Below are 16,189 nucleotides of genomic sequence, written 5' to 3'. Positions count from 1 at the left end.
GTCATGTCAGGATGAGGCTGCAGGAAGGGTACCACATGAGGGAGGAGGATGTCTTCCCTGTAATGCACAGCGTTGAGATTGCCTGCAATGACAACAAGCTCAGTCCGATGATGCTGTGACACACAACCATACTCTTTTTTAGTATGCTGCTATAGGCAAACTGTCAGTATATGGAGAATATGTGTGTGATGTTAGATAAGGTCTCTAATGCTAACAAATATATTTATTTTCTTGGTAACCTGAACATTGTCTGGTTATCATCTAGTTGTCCTCTCAAGAGGAACCTTCTTACTGTGACTAATGCCTGTAACATGACCCAGGTTATCACTCAACTAACTGCAGTGTACACCAATAGTGTTGGATCTGTTACATCCACTTGTATTGGTCGTATCTTCACTAATTCTGCAGAGCTTTGCTCCAAAGCAATATCAGTTCCCATTGGCTGTAGTGACCAGAACATTGTGGCAATAACAAGGAAAGCCAAAGTCCCAAAGGCAGGGCCTAAAGTTGTGTATAAGATATCATACAATATGTTTTCTCGAGACTGTTTTGTTGAAGATGTAAAAAATGTATGTTGTTCTGAAGTGTATAAGGAGGAGAATCCAAATGCAGCACTTGGAGTATTTGTAAAATTATTCTTGCCAATTGATGACAAACATGCACCTGTTAAGAAACTGTGAGAACCGTTTGAGCCCCCTGGATCGATGATGAATTGAAAAATTGTATGGTTCAAATAAATTATGCAAAAAAGGTGGCAAACAAATCACACTGCTCAGCTGATTGGTTCACATACTGTCAATTGAGAAATTGTGTGACTGAAGTACATGAAAAACAATGGAAAAATACTTTGGAGCACCTTGGGCAAAAAAAACCAATTCATCTCCATCGTTCATTGAGGTTGATGGGTCATTTATAACAAAACCTTTTGATATAGCCAACCATTTCAATTACTATTTCACTGGAAAATTGGATAAACTGTGAAGTTAAATGATAACATTGAACAGTAAACTATCATATTTTGTGTATTGAAAATAATGAATAATAAGTAAAAGAAGGATTGCTGTTTTGAGTTTGGTCAGGTTTGTGTAGAAGAGGTGAAAACATTATAGTTATCCATCAATAATGATAAGCTACCAGGTATAGACAACCTAGATGGTAAACTATTGAGAATGGAAGCAGATTGTATTGCCAGGCCTATTTGCCATGTCTTTAACCAAAGCCTAAAGGAGTGTGTGTGTCCACAGGTGTGGAAGGAAGCTAAAGTAATTCCACTACCTAAAAATAGTAAAGCACTCTTTGCTGGCTCTAACAACTGACTAATCCGTTTGGTGCCTCTTCTTAGTAAACTGATGGAGAAAATTGTGTTTAACAAATGCTATGCTATTTTTCAAAGAACAAGTTAACTACTGATTTTCAGCATGCGTATAGTGAAGGGCAATCAACTTGTACTGCACTGACTCAGATGACTGATGATTGGCTAAAATAAATTAATAATAAGAACATAGTTGGAGCTGTATTGTTAGATTTCATCACCGGCCATCACATGTTTGGAGAGTTACTTATCTAATAGAACCCAGAGAGTGTTCTTCAATTGAAGCTTCTCTAACATCAGATATGTACAGTGCGGTATCCCTCAAGGCAGTTGCCTTGGACCGTTACTTTTCTCTATTTTTACGAATGATTTGCAACTTGTCTTACAAGAAGCTAAAATTACTATGTATGCTGATGATTGCACACTCTACACATAAGCACCTACAGCCAGTGAGCTCACTGAGACTCTTAGCAAGGAGTTACAGTCAGTGTCGGGTATTTAACAATAAACTGGTCTTAAATACATCTAAAACCAAAAGCATTGTATTTGGTTCAACGGATTCTCTTAGACCTAAAACTCAACTGGAGTTGTGCATAAAGGGTGTGACCATTGAACAAGTAGAAGAAGCTGAACACCTACGAGTAACATTGGATGGTCAGTCATCATGGTCAAGTCATATTGACAAAGTTGTTGTGAAGATGGGGAGAGATAATGTATGTCTGTTATAAAAATATGTTTTTAAGACAAAGATCAACTGTACTAGTTGTTCAGGCTCTGATCTTGTCCCATCTTGATTACTGTCTGGTAATATGGTCAGGTGCAGCAAAGAAAGACATAGCAAAGCTGCAGCTGGCTCAAAATAAAGCAGCTTGCATGCATACACAGATGTTACTCGTAGGAGTTCAGCTTCTTCAACTTGTTCAATGGTCACAACAATAGGCATGATAGTCTTTCATGGTTGTGGCTTTTCTTTTAGTCTTTTTAAGAAACATTTGTGTGTTGAAAATGCCTAACCACTTATATAATCTATTTGCATACACTTCAAACAGACACAAATACCCTACCAGACATGCCACTATGGGTTTCTTCACTGTACCCAAACCAAAAACAGATTTAATGTGTCGCTCAGTTATGTATAGAGCCATGTCATCATGGGATGTTCTGCCACCAGAGGTTACTCAGGCAAAAAGCAAGTTTAGCTTTAAAAACAAATAGTATCACAGCTCCTCTAAAGATCTTTATTTAACTAAGCAAGTCCGTTAAGAACAAATTATTATTTTCAAGAGCAGCCTAGGAACAGTGGCAGATACAACACATTGCTGAGTACCACCCTCCATATGTTCAAGCATAGTGGTTGCTGCATCATGTTATGGGTATGCTTGTAATCATTAAGGACTGAAGAGTTTTTCAGGATAAAGAAAAGCAATGGAGCTAAACACAGGCAAAATCCAAGAGGAAAACCTAGTTCAGTCTGCTTTCCACCAGACACTAACCTAAAACGCATTGCCAAATCTACACTGGAGTTGCTTACCATGAAGACAGTGAATGTTCCTGAGTGGCCAAGTTACAGTTTTGACATAAATCTGCTTCAGAATCTATGGCAAGACCTGAAAATGGTTGTCTAGCAATGATCAACAGCCAATTTGACAGAGCTTGAAGAATTTTGAAATAAATAATAGCAAATACTGTCCAATCCAGGTGTGCAGAGCTCTGAGCGACTTACCCAGAAAGACTCACAGCTGTAATCGCTGCCAAGGGTGATTCTAACATGTATTGACTCAGGGGTGTGAATACTTATGTAAATTAGATATTTCTGTATTTAATTTGCATAACATTTCCAACAATTTCTATAAACATGTTTTCACTTTGTCATTATGGGGTATTGTGTGTAGATGGGTGAGCAAAAAAATATTGAAATACATTTTGAATTCAGGCTGTAACACAACAAAATGTGGAATAAGTCAAGGGGTCTGAATGCTTTCTGAAGGCACAATTTATATAAATAGTGTGAAAATAGTACTTTTGTTGTCTCTTGGTGTCTTTTCAATATATAACTTATTTTTATTTTTTATTTGAAATTTCATGTAATATCTTATGTTGTTGTTCTGTACTTTGTCATGTATTTGTACATTTTATGTGGACCCCAGGAAGAGTAGCTGCTGCATGTGCAGTAGCTAATGTGGATCCTAATAAGCTAAACATGAGGAATGTGATAAATATTTACAGTGATATACAGGTATAAAACATTAAGAACACCTTCCTAATATTGAGTTGCCCCCCCCCTTTTTTTCTCTCAGAACAGCCTGAATTCGTCATGGCATGGACACTACAAGGTGTGGAAAGCGTTCCATAGGAATGCCGGCCCATGTTGACTCCAATTCCCTCCCGACAGATGTGTCAAGTTGGCCTGATGTCCGTTGGGTGGTGGACCATTGCAGTTCTTGACACAAACTACCATACCCCGTTCAAAGGCACTTCAATCTTTTGTCTTGCCCATTCACCTTCTGAATGGTACACATACGCAATCCATGTCTCAATTGTCTCAAGGCTTTAAAATCCTTGTTTAACCTGTCTCCTCCTGTTCATCTACACTGATTGAAGTGGATTTGAAGTGGATTGAATCAATAAGCAATCATAGATTTCACCTGGATGTAGATGGTCAGTCTATGTCATGAAAAGAGCAGCTGTTCATAATGTTCTGTAAACTCAGTGTATAAGTGTATATACACTATTCAGTTAGGGTAAAAAGCTGTTTGGCTTTTATTGTCATGAATCTTGCCATGGAGGCAGCTCTGCAGAGTGGTCACTAGCTGGCACAGCCACAAAGTCATAAAATCTGATTTTAAACATGCAGATAATCAGGCCTTATCCTGTGGTCGGTGAAATAGCCACATTTGTACGTGAAACTGCATTTGCCACATTAGCCACATTTTTAATTTTGGTGGGTACCTTCTGGGCACACGATGGTTGAATCAACATTGTTTCCACGCCATTTCAATGAAATGACGTTGAACCAATGTGGAACAGATGTTGAATTGACGTATGTGCCCAGTGGGTAGTCAGATTTGGCCACAAAGTCTCTCAGGTTTGGGGGTCTTTTGAAGACCATACATGGGGATGTTTAAAGATGGGTTTCAGTTGTGGGTCAATGTCAACAATGTACCAGTGCTTCCTGATAATGTCATTGAATGCCTTCCCCAAGGCGTGAAGCATGAAGGGACATGTTCTGCTTTTTCTTTTACTTTTGGTTGAAGGCTTTCTAATTGTGTCAGACCTTCAAAATGATCATCGGCATGTTTGACCCAATTCTCTTTGTACCCCCTTTCCTTAAACCTGTGTGTGAGGTCCGTGGTCTGTTTCTGGTAAGAAGCATCAGAGCTACACATGAGACATTTAATGAGTGGAGGTGGATGGAGACGGTCACCTCTAAGGAAAGTGTTCCTTTCCGTAGGTTTCCTGTAGAGATCAGTAGAGAGGGACATTTTGTCCTTAATAACCATCACATCAAAAAAACTGATTTGGATTAATGGTTAAAAGGAGGTGCTCATTCATAGAGTTTAGATCAGCATGGAGTTCCTAGAGTTCTTCCTGAGTCCCTGTATAGATCAGGAAAATATCATCTAAATATCTAAAAATGAGGACAATATTGGGGAGAAAAGAGTTAAGTTCTGGATTCAGCACCATCTGTTTTTCAAACCTTCCTCAGCCAAGTCCACAATACAATTGGTGCTGGGAAGAGGTAGAACATGAGGGCCGCTAGTCCACCCTGGTGGGGGATGTTAGTGTATAGACTGGTAACATCAAAAGTACACGGAATAGAATGTTCTGGTATGTGGTCCACAGATTTTAGAACATTGATCAAATCAATAGAGTCTCTGGTGTACGTGGGTAGAGAGCTCGGCCAGGGTTTCGGAGATCCGGGACCTCTCACAATGGGCCTGCCTGGTATAGGTGGGGTCATGTTCTTGTGAATTTTGGGGAGGGTGTACATGACAGGTGTGGTTGGTCAGTCAACTTTCATATACTCATATTCTGTCTTTGCAATCTCCACTTCATTCTGAAACTTCGATCAGACCATGGATCAGAGACTTGAAAAAATATCACTGTAAATATTTATCACATTCCCGCATGTACGGTTGTATATTATATTGGATGTCGATATTGTGAACCTATATTATAAATCTGTACCTCTTGTTTCAGGAAGTGATGTCACTGAGCACTGCCTCTACATATAGGACCTTCCACCCCCACCTGGGATATGGATGCCTAATGAAGACCTAAGGGTCGGAATGTTTTATCAATAAAATCATCTGGGAGCATGAACAGCAGTGGGCAGTGTTTTCCTTTAGGTTTTTTCTTAGTGTTGCATGAGATACCAAAGTGGTACAGGAAATTCCACTCTTTTGTTTTTTTCTCCCTCTATGTCAGTTCTACCCACGAGGTTATAGTTGTCGCTATGCGGTGAATGACTGTGACATCTCAGAGACATGCTCAGGAGACTCTGGCCAGGTGAGTTGGGCTCTAACTATTATTCATTTCTGAGAAAGGATGAAACGTTCAGCTCTGTTTAAAGGAAATATTTGTATATCGTTCGTTGTAGTGCCCTCCTAACCTTCACAAACAAGATGGCTACCACTGTCAAGTCGACCAGGTGGGCAGCATGATCACTGAGACACGACGACATCCTCATATCTATTCAGATTGTATGATTTAGAAAATGGTTGTCACCATAAGTTTGCTTGAACAGATAGGCAATGAATGAGTGTGCCCTTTTGTCTCTTTAGGGACGCTGCTACGGTGGAGAGTGCAAGACCAGGGGGAACCAGTGCAAATACCTCTGGGGTTCAAGTGAGTTCAAAATCCCTTTTGCTTAAGTTGATTTACTCACTGCAAGAGATGACATGCAAAAATATGTAGTCAAAAAGGCATTGAGACAGAATCTGAGACGGCTGTCTGCGCTCCAGTTATGTTGGCTTGTTGTGAGGTGTGGTCATCCTCCCTTTCTCCTCTCCTATGTTGCATCTTCCTGCAGAGGCGGGAGGCTCCGAGAAGTTCTGCTATGAGAAGCTCAATACAGAGGGAACAGAGAAGGGAAACTGTGGGAAGGACGGAGAGAAATGGCTCCAGTGCAGCAAGCAGTGAGTTGAACATGATACCAAATATACACTGTACACTGTAGTTATGCGCTATACCACAACAAACATTCAAGTGTTGCTGTATCTGTTCTACATCAGTGCAGTACTCACAAAGTATCAGTGTTCCCTTAGCTCTAACTCTCTCGGACTCTCTGTCTGCAGCGATGTGTTCTGTGGGTCCCTGCTGTGCAGCAACATAGGACGCAACCCCCGCATCGGGATGATGAAGGGAGACATCACCCCCACCTCCTTCAACCATCAGGGCAGACTGGTGGACTGCAGGTGAAGACAACCGTCTCACCTCACATGTCAACACACAGTGACAACAGCCACGGATACTGTCTGACCTCTCTCCTACGGCACCCCCTCTCTCTCTCTCGCTCTCTGTCTACCCATCTCTCTCTCCCGCCACAGTGGTGGCCATGTTCTTTTGGACGATGAGACTGATTTAGGCTACGTGGAGGACGGGACGCCCTGTGGGCCGTCAATGATGTGCCTTGACCGCAAGTGTCTGCCCATCCAGTCCCTCAACATGAGTGCCTGTCCCAGCGGGCCCAACAGCCAGGTGTGCTCAGCCCACGGGGTAAGTCCAGGGGAGCTGCTTAACCCTCGAGCCCAGCCGATTACCACAACCTTGAATGCTCTATTATTAGCCATAAGTGTCCACAATGGTGTCTCCAGTGACAATGTCAATTAGGTGACATATTCACTACAATTTCAACAAGCGTGTAAAATTTCGTCCCCAGCATGCGGTAACCATTGAACCTGGGACGTATTTACTTGTTATGGAGCATAGGTTAATGAAGTTCTCCCTGCCCGCCTCTCTTGCTCCCTCTATCATACCTGACCAGGTGTGTAACAATGAGGCGTCGTGCACCTGTGACACTACATGGGCGGGGACAGACTGCAGCATGCCTGACCCCCCCAAGGAGCCTGCGCCCGCAGAAGATGAAGGACCAAAGGGTTTGTTTCCGTCTAGTTTTCAGAACGTCCCTATCGCCTCTCCATGATAGACTAAATATAACGTCCTTTCTTGAGTACAGTCGTTCCATTGAGTTTTGTATCACATTTAAAGTACATTTGTTAATATGTCAGTTATTATCAAGTACCCTCTTCTGTCTAAAGATCAAAGCTACATGTCGCAGAACATTTGCACATGTCAATGTGATTGAAAGGTCATTCAAGATGGCGCTGGCTTTTAGCTAGTGTGCCTTTTATTTCTTGTTTGTCTGTTTTTAATTTGTAATTGTTTTTAATTCATTTTTTTAATTGATATTTTTATTGGTTTATGTTTAATTCATTTATTTCTGCTTTTATTGCTCTTATTGTTTTACTACCATGTTTTATTGTGTTATTTTATTGTTGTTTTTTAAAGTGCTAATTGTAACAGCACTTTAAGCTGCTATTGCTTGTATGAAAGGTGCTAAACAAATCAAGTTTATTATTACCATTAATATTATTATAATAACATGGAACTGGTACACAGATACGTCTAATGATTCACAGGAGAATAGAGAAAGATGTTTTAGCTGAGGCCTCTAGCTGCTAATATCACCATGCATCACAGCTATAGAGAGCCTTTTGAACATAAACACATAGTCATGTCTGAGTATTTCTATTGGCTGTTATAAGTCAGTGGATTTCCTAGGGCTTTCGACAGCAGGTGGAGGGGAGGCGGAATGGACAGTTGCCAAGGGAACGGCATCACTCTACCCATGTTACTGAAGCAGAACAGAAGCCTGCTGTTTGTTGTGACCAGGTGGTAATAATGATAATGCTCCTTTTCCCTCTGCGCAGTGAGCGTGGCAACTAACAGGCTGATAGGGGCAGTAGCAGGGACCATTCTGGCCCTGGGGGTGATTTTTGGAGGCACAGGGTGGGGAGTAGAGTAAGCATCTTTCTCCGTTTCCACAGCTCTTCCTCTCATTGTTGTGCCTCAGTGTGCTGGCTGAGGGTCTCGTGACCCGGCCTGAGCCCGTGTGTGCGTCCTGGTGGCTTTGTCTCGTGTTGGTGGTGACCATATAAATGTCATGTGATTGGATGTTTCAGTGTCATGTGATTGATCGATGGATTCCCCTTATCCCGCCATTTCCTGTTGTTCCCCCATTATTATTAGTCTCCCTATTCCTCTTTTTTCCTCTTCTTCTTCTTCTTCTTCTTCTTCCTCTTCTTCCTCTTCTTCCTATTACTCGTCATGTGGCTCCTCTTCTGATCCTCTCCTTTCTGGGGCATGTGGGGCATGGAGATAGACCCCAGTCAAGGGAAGTGATTCGCAGTGAGATAGCCTGTCTTTCAGTGGTGGGCTGTGTGGTGACTGGGACTCCCAAATAGTGCCATGTGGTCATTTTCCACGATTCAAATCCTCATATAGATCACCTGAGACAGATCCTTTATGCAACCTGTTATCGGAAGCTAATGTAGGTTAGGGTGAGACTGTAGCTAGGTACATGCCACCATAAAGGAGTAAAACAACTCAGCTTAAGATGATACAGTAACAGAGAGGTCTATGGTCTCCTGTGGTTTGCTGTGTGCTAACCACCATGTTTATCGGGACCATTGCTCTGCCCAACTTTTCAACTTAGCGGTCTGTCTTTTCAGAACCTCTGCCCGTAGACAATAGGGTCCCTGAAATGTAGACTTGACCTTTGAATTTACAAGCAAAGTGCTACATCACATCAGATTCACGATCACTACTACCATGGTAACATTATTGTAGAAGGGCCTGACGAGCATGCAAAAATATACCATAGACGTAATTAGTCAGTTCAACAGGTATTCTCATGCTATGTGTTCTTGTTCTTAACATCTGTGTAAGATCATCCATGTGTAGAGAAATTCCATACGTGAGGCATTCATGTCTTTCTCCCCCATAACCCTTCGCAGGTCCTAGTGCCACCAATCTTATAATAGGCTCCATCGCCGGAGCCATCCTGGTAGCTGCCATAGTGCTGGGGGGGACTGGATGGGGCTTTAAGTAAGCAACACACCGCATGTCTCTCCTACCGTGACTCTGGCATCCCTGCTGCTGCTTATAGACACCAGGGTTTGAGCTCCTGCTACAGAATATAGACCCAAGGCGACACACAAACATACCTGATACGTTCGTCACATCAACCACACATAGACTTACATGGTAAGCCGTAAACACACACTTAACATAGGCATATTTAAAGTAATCTTGTCTGTGCTCATGATACTTAACATTGTCTTAAAGTAACTGTCCAGTGAAAATCTCACTTTTAAAAGTTCATATTCTGTTAACTCATACCCAAATAATGTTGTTGACTCATCTTATACTCGTATTTTTGGCCAAAGCATAAATTGGAGGGGAAAAAAACACTTAAAAAACCCCACTTCAAACTTGTATCTCAAACAGCCCGTTTAAAAAATGCTTTGTATTTCCTCATAGAGGATTATATCATCCTCCTGAGGAGGCTCAGCTGGCCAATCAATAGTCTACTCGAATTAATATTTTTAATGACCAGTATACATACACCCACACTATTCGAACACAGAAAAGCTGTTTTTTAACAGTACAATTGGAAGGAAAACTATTTAACACATATTTCATAGAAATCTGGAAACATTGGACAGTTACTTTAATAAAGGTCCACAATCAGTAATATAGGGTGATTATCATAGAGATTATGTTGGAGAGGTGATGGGCATCTGTGCGTCTGTGGCAGAACCTCAAACTGATAAGACGGGCACAGCTCAAAGCTTGACGTGCATGTTCAATACAGTTACTAAACCTGCTGGTTAGGGCGGAAAGGTAGCCTAGCGGTTAGAGTGGGCCAGTAACAGAAAGGTTGCTGGTTTGAATACCTGAGCCGTTAAGATGAAAAATCTGTTGATGTGTCCTTGAGCAAGGCACTTAAGCATAATTTGCTCCAGGGGTGCTGTACTACTATGACTGACCCTGTAAAACAACACATTTCACTGCACTTATCTGGCGTATGTGACAATATAACATCTTTTTGGGGGGGGGTTAGCAGAAAAATCATTTAATCAGTTTTATAAGAGCACTTGTAGACCAAACTGTTCTTACTGCTAATTTAGTCTATGGATTAAGATTATACGTCCTGTACACATACTCTTCCAGATTGTACATGTCTACACTGAGCATACCAAACATTAGGAACATCTTCCTAATATTGAGTTGCACCAAGCCCCCCCCCCCCCCAAGATGTTGAGTGTGAAAAACCAAGCAGCATTGCAGTTCTTGACACAAACCGGCACCTACTACCATACCCTGTTCAAAGGCACTTCAATCTTTTGTCTTGCCCATTCACCCTCTGAATGGCACACATACACAATCCAATTGTCTCAAGGCTTAATTATCCTTCTTTAACCTGTCTCCTCCCGTTCATCTACACTGATTGAAGTGGATTTGAAGTGGAATTAATCAATAAGCAATCTTAGATTTCACCTGGATGCACCTGGTCAGTCTATGTCATGAAAAGAGCAGGTGTTCATAATGTTTTGTACACTCAGTGTATATACACATATTCAATTAGGGTAAAAACGCTGTTTGGATTTTATTGTCATTAATCTTGTCATGGAGGCAGCTCTGCAGAGTGGTCACTAGCGTGACATCAATAAGGGATCATAGCTTTCACCTGGATTCACCTGGTCAGTCTATGTTACGGAAAGGGCAGGTGTTCTTAATGTTTTGTGTACTCAGTGTATAATACATAGCCAGCTAGTTTACTGTGTGATGCAGTATGCTATGTTCCCTAATCTGAGGTATCAAGTGCCAATCGCTCGCTAGTAAGCCTGCTGTCTCAAGCAACAGGACTGTTACACACCCTAAATCTAAAGAAGGAAAAATAAGGAGTTGATAAGTGTTATACTGCAGCCACCAAAGCATGTCAGTTAGCAAAGCATCATGTTTCTCACCCCCAAAAATATTTCTGCATGTAGACTTGGTTGACTTGGAGAAGGTCAGTTCATTGCACAAAGGCTGAGCCCAACTCAGGATGACATGCTCCTGGGTTACCATACTCTTATCACTACCATAATCTTTTTCTCAATCTGGTACGAGGGTTCAAGGGTGAGAGTTTAAGCGGAAGTGGTGAGAGAGAAGCCAGGGCCATATTGTTGGCCGCAGCCTTTGTGCCATGGCTGGCCACACCCACCTGGATGGCCAGGCTCCGCCCTAGAGCAGAGCAGGACTCCTGGACCCGCCCACACCAGCTGCCATTGCTGCCTGCTTCACAGACCTGGTACAGACACGGCGCATTGAGCTGCATGACCCACCACGCACATCAATAGTGCCACCTCCCACTGGCCTACTATTGAAACAGGTGCATGACAGACTGCTAGAAGCCCCACATCAAGCCACATTACGGGGAGGTTATGCATAACTCTCCTGTTGGTGTTATCTTGTTGTTGGTGTTGTTGTCGTTGTTGTTGTCGTTGATGTGTTGCTGTTGTCTCCTCTTTCCCCCTTTAATAGAGTACATTTTTGTTGGCTCTCTCTCCCCCCAGATGGTAATGTTTTGAATGGAACTAATGTATTTTCCTGTCAGAGATGGTAATGAGAGAATTGTGTCCTATCCTTGTCCTTGTGTTTTGGAAAGCTAACTGTATGCCACATGGACTAGCACAGACTCTTCTCATTGCCTCCAGCACCATATTGTGGTTGCACATTTGAAACACAAAATGGATGTCATCACAATGCAGAAGAATTGACTTATAGGTCAATCTGAAAGACTTAACAACAGCAATACACATACCAATAGTGAACATATCAAATCAATCTAGGGTCTCCAGTGACCTCACTGAAGCGCGTAGCTGCAGGGAGCAGTCCAGTACGAAAGGACCAATTATGGCTCCTGTTGGCTAAGAGATGAGTGTGGCTGCTTCTCCACGGTGCACTGACTGTACCACCATCATCAGTAATATACCATGTATTGATCCCTTTCTTCTTTCCCCAACTCTCCCCTGAACGCGAAGAAATGTGAAGAAGCGACGGTACGACCCCAACGCCAGTGCCATATAAGGCCGGAGGAGAGGTCAAAGGGCACAGAGGGATCCTCTGGACTGCACTTACAGCTGCTGATTTTTGGCATTAGATTTACTTGAAAAAGAAATAGAGGACAATTTAACAAATTCCATCTTAGTCATGTAGAAATGCAGCCTTCTTCAACCCCACCCACCTAACAACCCCATCCTGATCTCTAGAGCCACAGAACTCCTCTCCTTTTCCTTTCATCGTTAGTGCCAGTGCACAGGCGTTCAGGCGGAACTCACACCATTATATTCTCTCACCAGGCATGATTTCCCGCACAGAGCGTGCAGCTCGCTGGCTCTGGCATGAGGGGCCCTCGCTAAAGGACTTTGCATGGCTACCAAAGCTATGAACAACACACAGCAAAACAAAACAAAAAAAGAAGAGAGAAATCACTACTGAATCGTCAAATGGAGGTGAGAACCTCATTAAAAAACAAACCCGGTGGTACCCTGAAAAGCCTCCTCCTCCTTAGGTCACCACAATGAGAGGAAGAGGGCTGCATGCTCGAACCCAAATGGGAAATGCAGACCACATTCAATAAATTGAAGTATATATCGGGCAACATTGTACATAAAAGAGGAGAAAGAGTTCAGATTCTGAATTATAACATATCATTTTACACTGACACACTCTGCTTCTGTTTTCTCTTTAAGCATGTTGTATAGCGGGTGTTTTTGGCAATGTTAATGAAAAACAGTAACGCAATTATGATTTGGGCCAAAATGCTACGGATAACCAGACAATGTCATAATCTGTCTATTAGGTGTTACCACACGCTACATTCTGTATTTAACCAATATAGAGGTCAAGGGTCAGGTTCAGTATACACAGTACAGATGAGAGGTCAGATTTAGGGGTCTACATGTGTCTTCTCTAGAGGTCAGGGCACAGCGATGATGACAGAAAGATAGATCGCAGATTATCCAGTCTATGAATGACGTCATGGGGTTCCTTAAGTACTTCCAGTAGTGACTCAAAAGCCAAAGAATCAATCACGTGGAATGTTTGGATGTTGTCGCACACAGAGCACTTTCCCCTTTGTCTGCAATCTGTGTGCCTCTCTCTCCCAGTGCTGCAGACAGGCATGCAGTGTGTCCCTGCAGATTAGTCCCACCTGTCTGATCCGGTGGTGTCACTATTTAACAGTCCTCATCAACACCCACTATACTGGCTAGCTTGGCGCTCTCATAAACTCTTACTAGAAATCAAGTTCAGCTCTACTGGTACGCTGCATGCATTCACACTATAGTGGGCTTATAATTCTATAAGGGAGTCCCAAAATCCGCAAGCTAAAATACGCTACAAAAGATAGGTGCATGTCAACAAACAAAACATTTAACTTTTATTTCTATGCAAAGAAAGATACTGCACAAACTTATGGGTTATTAAATGTAATAATGATATCAGTATAAACATGGAACAAAAACCTGTGCGAATCAGACAACCTTTTGTATTCGGCCACTCCCACATCTCGTTTCATTTAGCTTCAAAGTACTGAAATAAAGAATGGAAAAGCATAATTGAATTCATATGTCCAAGTGAAAAGCCGAAAGAACATCCTTTCACGTTTGTGGAATCGAAGGAAAATATAATTTTTGTGTGTTTTTCAACCAATCTAAGATGACATTTCTAATCTGACATACTGTATGTGCTGAGGCCTCAACAGGTTACTTTTCCAGGACTTTAGTTTCCAGCCCAGCTGACAGACAGACAGTTGGTGTGTTCCAGGTGCTGCCATAGCACTGGCATTGTGTAAACCTCCATATTAGTCATCATCTCGTGTCCCTATCAACACTGCATCATGTACAGTTGGACCGACGAATAAACGACTGAAGTATTTTATCCAAGAGCCTCTGTCTTTCTTATGAGCCTTAGAACTGTAGAACTGTGCTTAAAGGCCCAGTGCAGTCAAGATTGTGATTTTTCCTGTGTTTTACATATATTTCCACACTATGAGTTTGGGAAGAAAAATGTTAAATTGTGAAAATTATGATAATGTTGTTTTAGTGTCAGAGCTGTTTGAAAAGACCGGCAGAAATGTAAGCCTGTTTGGGTGGGATGGAGTTTTGGCCTGCCTGGCGACATCACCAGGCAGTACAATTTATTAGATCAATAACAAAGAGAGTTTGAAACCTCTCTGCTAATAACAGCTAGCTTTTAGGTTACATGTCTCCCCCATTAAGCTCGTCCAATTAGGCCCCTCACTCAGACCACTCCCAGACAGTCCCAGCACAATTCTTGCTTGAGAAATTGCTCTTTGCTAAGAAGCAATTATTTTTCTTTTTGACCATTTCCATTTTTTTTTATAACAGTAAGGTACTTAATTGTTACCCAGAAATGATTTGATATTGAGATTTTTTTTTTTAAACAGCTGCATTGGGCCTTTAAATAATGCAGTCAAGCTATAAAAGTGTAGTAGAGAATGAATACGAGGTTAGAGCATGTTGTACTCTGCTTGAGTCGGTAAATAAATCCATCATGTGACACTGACCACCTCCTGTTCTCAGACGTGTGCGATATGAACTTTGAGCGTATTATAAACATGTAGGTAGGCCCTGTGTCATGAAGAGACCGAGTCATCAGCCAGGAAGTGCAGCTCAAACTCAAACTAAATAAAGTCCTCCAAAGTGTTGAAGCTTTTGTCACATATGTACAGTGTAACAAAACCTTTCCAAATGTTTATACCATCTAATGAATAATGATTCCTAAACTTCCTGCCTATAATCACTCTAACATTATGATTTGAACTTTAATATTCCCAATTTTACTGAGGTGATTGCTTCCTTAAATTGAAAGTCAATTCTAGTGTCTTATCCAGTCAAAACACCAGAGAGAGAACAGGTGGAACTTCCATCATAAAACCTCTCTTAATGCGTCATTAGAAGGATGAATGACTTGGTGGTAGCCCACCGCAGCCCACTTATCTATGGCTTTGCACTAAGGCTGCAATTAACTCCCAGATCACGTATGCATGTGGCATTTCACTAAAAGCATCGGCACACTGCTTTCGTAGCACACCAGTACTCCCGTGTGTTTCGTCTGCAATGAAGCCGGAAATAAGGACTTTCCAAGTTGACCCAGAGTCAGATCTCCTGCTGTCTTCCACTCCGTGACTCTTCAGCTTGAATGAAGCTGGGCTGTACTCATGGCTGTGCAGCAGCCTGACTCATTCACTCAGGAATATGGTTATACCCGAACTGCTTGAAATAGGATTGAAGTTATCCCTGAGATCTGATTTAGGATATGCAAATTCTCCTATAAATTCTGTAAGAAATTCTGATATCTGAATAAAGTAACAGTTCTTTGCATAAGGTTGCAAATAGAGGAGATCCCCCAACATTTTGGGGGGTAAAAACAACCAATTGTTGCATTATGAATAGGGTCAGTGTTTACTAACCTATGACCTACTCAGTAGACATTTATCATGATTAAAACACGCCACAGAAAGTAATCAACCAAATAGCCTGTTTCATGAACATGTGTTTACTTGCTTACTCCTGGACTTGCTTTCTTACCAAGAAATATGTCTTATAATATCTCTGAAAGGTTTAGTCACAATTCTTGTTTTTTTGTTAATACAAGCTTTAACCACAGACCAGAGGCCTAATCCAAGTTTGTTTATAAAACCACCTTTTCAGTTCTTGACAAAGTTTATTCAAATGGATTATTAATATATGAATTAAATATTGTCGTTTTTATTTATTATGTTTTTGTATAGGGGATTTA

At 41.7% G+C, this 16,189-nt stretch overlaps 1 protein-coding gene across 6 annotated transcripts in view; it reads left to right on the top strand.

Moving 5' to 3' along the window:
* LOC106586256 (disintegrin and metalloproteinase domain-containing protein 23) overlaps positions 1-14,305 on the top strand; it is a 34,556-nt gene extending 20,251 nt beyond the window's left edge. Inside the window, exons 18-27 of one of the 6 annotated variants that reach the window (XR_001324162.3) lie at positions 5,741-5,821; positions 5,913-5,963; positions 6,097-6,160; positions 6,345-6,450; positions 6,610-6,729; positions 6,862-7,030; positions 7,299-7,410; positions 9,331-9,421; positions 11,492-11,672; positions 12,406-14,305. Coding sequence is in view for 4 of the 6 variants with exons in the window: in XM_014173328.3 (XP_014028803.3) it covers positions 5,741-5,821; positions 5,913-5,963; positions 6,097-6,160; positions 6,345-6,450; positions 6,610-6,729; positions 6,862-7,030; positions 7,299-7,410; positions 9,331-9,421; positions 12,406-12,451 (840 nt within the window). In the remaining 2 variants the exon portion in view is untranslated. Of the gene's footprint in view, positions 1-5,740; positions 5,822-5,912; positions 5,964-6,096; positions 6,161-6,344; positions 6,451-6,609; positions 6,730-6,861; positions 7,031-7,298; positions 7,411-8,244; positions 8,489-9,330; positions 9,422-11,491 lie in introns of those variants that run through there. The other 5 variants (XR_001324161.3, XM_014173330.3, XM_014173328.3 and 2 more) reach the window with 5 other exon arrangements.
* The last annotated feature ends 1,884 nt before the right edge of the window (positions 14,306-16,189 follow it).

Source organism: Salmo salar, chromosome 25 (genome assembly GCF_965601325.2).
Source record: "Salmo salar chromosome 25, fSalSal1, whole genome shotgun sequence".
NCBI lineage: Eukaryota > Metazoa > Chordata > Actinopteri > Salmoniformes > Salmonidae > Salmo > Salmo salar.
Note: the sequence above shows the minus strand (reverse complement) of the source record. Positions and strands in the feature narration are given on the sequence as shown.